At 35.6% G+C, this 2,677-nt stretch overlaps 1 protein-coding gene across 2 annotated transcripts in view; it reads right to left on the bottom strand.

Annotated features, from left to right (window-relative positions):
* Nucleotides 1-537: 537 nt before the first annotated feature.
* The window catches only part of calm3a (calmodulin 3a (phosphorylase kinase, delta)), a 33,687-nt gene continuing 31,547 nt past the window's right edge, over nt 538-2,677 (bottom strand). For both annotated transcript variants that reach the window (XM_016534054.1, XM_016534055.1), the window contains one exon: nt 538-2,084. In XM_016534054.1, coding sequence (XP_016389540.1) covers nt 2,056-2,084 — 29 coding nt within the window. In that variant the 3' untranslated portion in view covers nt 538-2,055. The remainder of the gene's footprint in view (nt 2,085-2,677) is intronic.

Raw genomic sequence — 2,677 nt, 5'->3', positions numbered from 1 at the left:
ATCTTAAATAGTATTCATGTCTAGAAATATATTTTTAATTAGGCTACCTAATTTATATGCAGATTTTATATGAACGCAGGAGAGACCTGGTTCTTCAAAAAAATAAAAAAATGTTACCCCAATATTGCTCAAGGCCCCAGGCCATATTAATAATTCAACTGCTTTTCATATGTAGGTCTTGTGACGTCTTGCTTTGTAAATGGTTACATTTCTAATATGCATTTACAATAAAACATCTTAAAATAGTAAAAGTGCAAATGAGGTCCTTTTGAGTTCTTCTGAGTGAACTCATCACGACAGCGCATAATTAAAAAGGCAAATCACTGTAGTTCATGTCTTATGCAAAAGGGAAAAGTAGGTGCGTCTCTATTTAACCCCAGATTACAGCTACAACCAGCAGAGTTCCCAAATATAGTTCAGAGTCAGCTGGAGACCTCTCGGGTGAGTGAGCAGATTAGCTTGGAGCTGATGACAAAACCTAAGAAGTCACAGTTGCATATGACAACATGAACAAAAAACACAGAAGTGTATGCATAAACATATACATTTATTTTTTATTGGAAAACACCGACACATATTTCACATATTATCCATACAGATTTCATATGTTGAGTATTACCAGTCCGGTCGCTCATTTTCAAACCCTGCAAAACTGTCAAAACAGTCCAGAACATGCTAGAGTAAGATATGCTATGTAAAGCTCTTCCACAGGAGTAATACATTTTGGCTAGAAAAAAATAAATAACCCAATTATTAGACCAATAACAAGCCCTTCATAGTCTTACTAGCAACATAATTCCTTTTGCCTCTCAAAATAACCAACATTCCACAGTTTCACCTTTATCGGTCGTCTTGCAAGCAGAGCGTAAATGAAATTTGGAGCACTTGACAACAAGAAGTTCTGACAAACCCACGAGAGCAAGAGACAAATGAGCCAGAAAAGCAGCAGCAGCAGGTTCCTCTTCTGTGGTTGAATGTATAATCTACACCAAAGTGCAAATATATAGATATTTGTGTGTATATTCATAGATTGGTAACATAATTCTTAATTGACTACAAGATCTCTTGCAAGAAAGTTGAGGTTTACGAGTATTATGGCACATTTCAAGACCATGGATCAAACAAAAGTCACAGACCTAACTAGAATAACAATAGGCAATGCAAAGTTTTACCAGATGTTAATATTGGAGAACAGTACATTTAGAAAGCATTATGCATTATGATAGCATTATGATTATCTATGTAACTATATACTTTACAGTTATGCTATTTGCGTTATTCTGTCACATTTCAATTCTGCTATACATACTCCACGCTTCCACGAAGTTTGAAGTCATCAAAGACAAAACCCACATTAACATAAAGGTTTAAACCAGCTGACGGAAACCACTGGCTCATGCCTTAAATACATGCCTTATAGCCTATAAAGAAACTCTTCCAAGTCGTACGTCGCCATTAAACCGCAGTTATATAGAGTATGAGCATGATGTCGGGTTTTTACAATATGTACGTCTTCATAAACATCCAGTTTTGTTCCGTTTGGAGTCTTAAACAGGAGAAGGCAATATGCAAAAGCATGACTTCACCACAGGGGTCACACACAGTTGTTTTTGCTGTTTGTATTGAAGGGAGCACTGTGACCCTGGACGATTTACCACAATGTTTTAGCATTATATATATATATATATATATATGTGATGAAAGAACACTCATGAAAGGAAATGTTCTCAGCATTTAAACACTTGACTTCAACTCGTGTGCGACTAAAGTGACGTTCTGTCCTCAATTTTTGTCAGGTCTGGAGACGTTTGCTCCAAAAGGGCTCATGCAGTTATGCTTGGTCCATTCACTTCTGCTGGGACAATTCTGCTAGTATTTTTCACAAATTGCTTTTGAAATTTGATTAGATTTTTTTGGTAAGAGATCAAAGAATTAGACATTCTAACACTCTCTAAAGTACATTTTAGACTTTTTTTTCTTCTTTTTAAAGACAGAGTGATCTTAGTAGGACAAGCAATGTAAGAGAGAAAGATAGATACAGGATAAGCCAATCCTTCACTTTGCAGTCATCATCTGGACAAACTCTGTGAACAAAGACAGAAAAACAGATCATAGTAATGATGATTCCTAAAACTGACCAATGTTTTTTTTTTAAAGGCTTTTTCTTTCTCAAATAAGGTCAAGGCCTACTATGAAAGATGAATTTTGGAATGTACTGTTTCACCAACATTAGGCCAATTAACAATTTGGTTAAACACACACACGCACACACACATATATACTGTATATATTAGGGGTTGAACGACTTCTGATTTTTTAAAGTCGACTTTCATGTGATGAAAGTCGAGTCGAAGTCGACTAGTCGCTGATGACGTCATTATAGGGCTGGACAATAATTCAATATCAATATGTATCACGATATAATTTTTTTCAATAACGGTGATATGATTTTTAAACACATTTCCGATATTTTATCGATACATTACCCAATGTTTATACATTTGTGGCGGTTGACGTTGAATAAGCATGAGCACTAAACCTTTCAAAATCAAAACACAGCACGGGTGTTTTATATGAATGTATCTCTGAAGGAAACCGACTGTCTTCAGAAAAGTTTCGATGGCATTTTCATTTGATCTGATAAAGAAGCGTTCATGAGCGGAGCTGCTTTGATTAC

This window comes from Sinocyclocheilus rhinocerous, unplaced genomic scaffold (genome assembly GCF_001515625.1).
Source record: "Sinocyclocheilus rhinocerous isolate Xijiao unplaced genomic scaffold, SAMN03320098_v1.1 scaffold996, whole genome shotgun sequence".
In the NCBI taxonomy this organism is placed as follows: domain Eukaryota; kingdom Metazoa; phylum Chordata; class Actinopteri; order Cypriniformes; family Cyprinidae; genus Sinocyclocheilus; species Sinocyclocheilus rhinocerous.
This window is presented reverse-complemented; position numbering and strand designations above follow the sequence as displayed.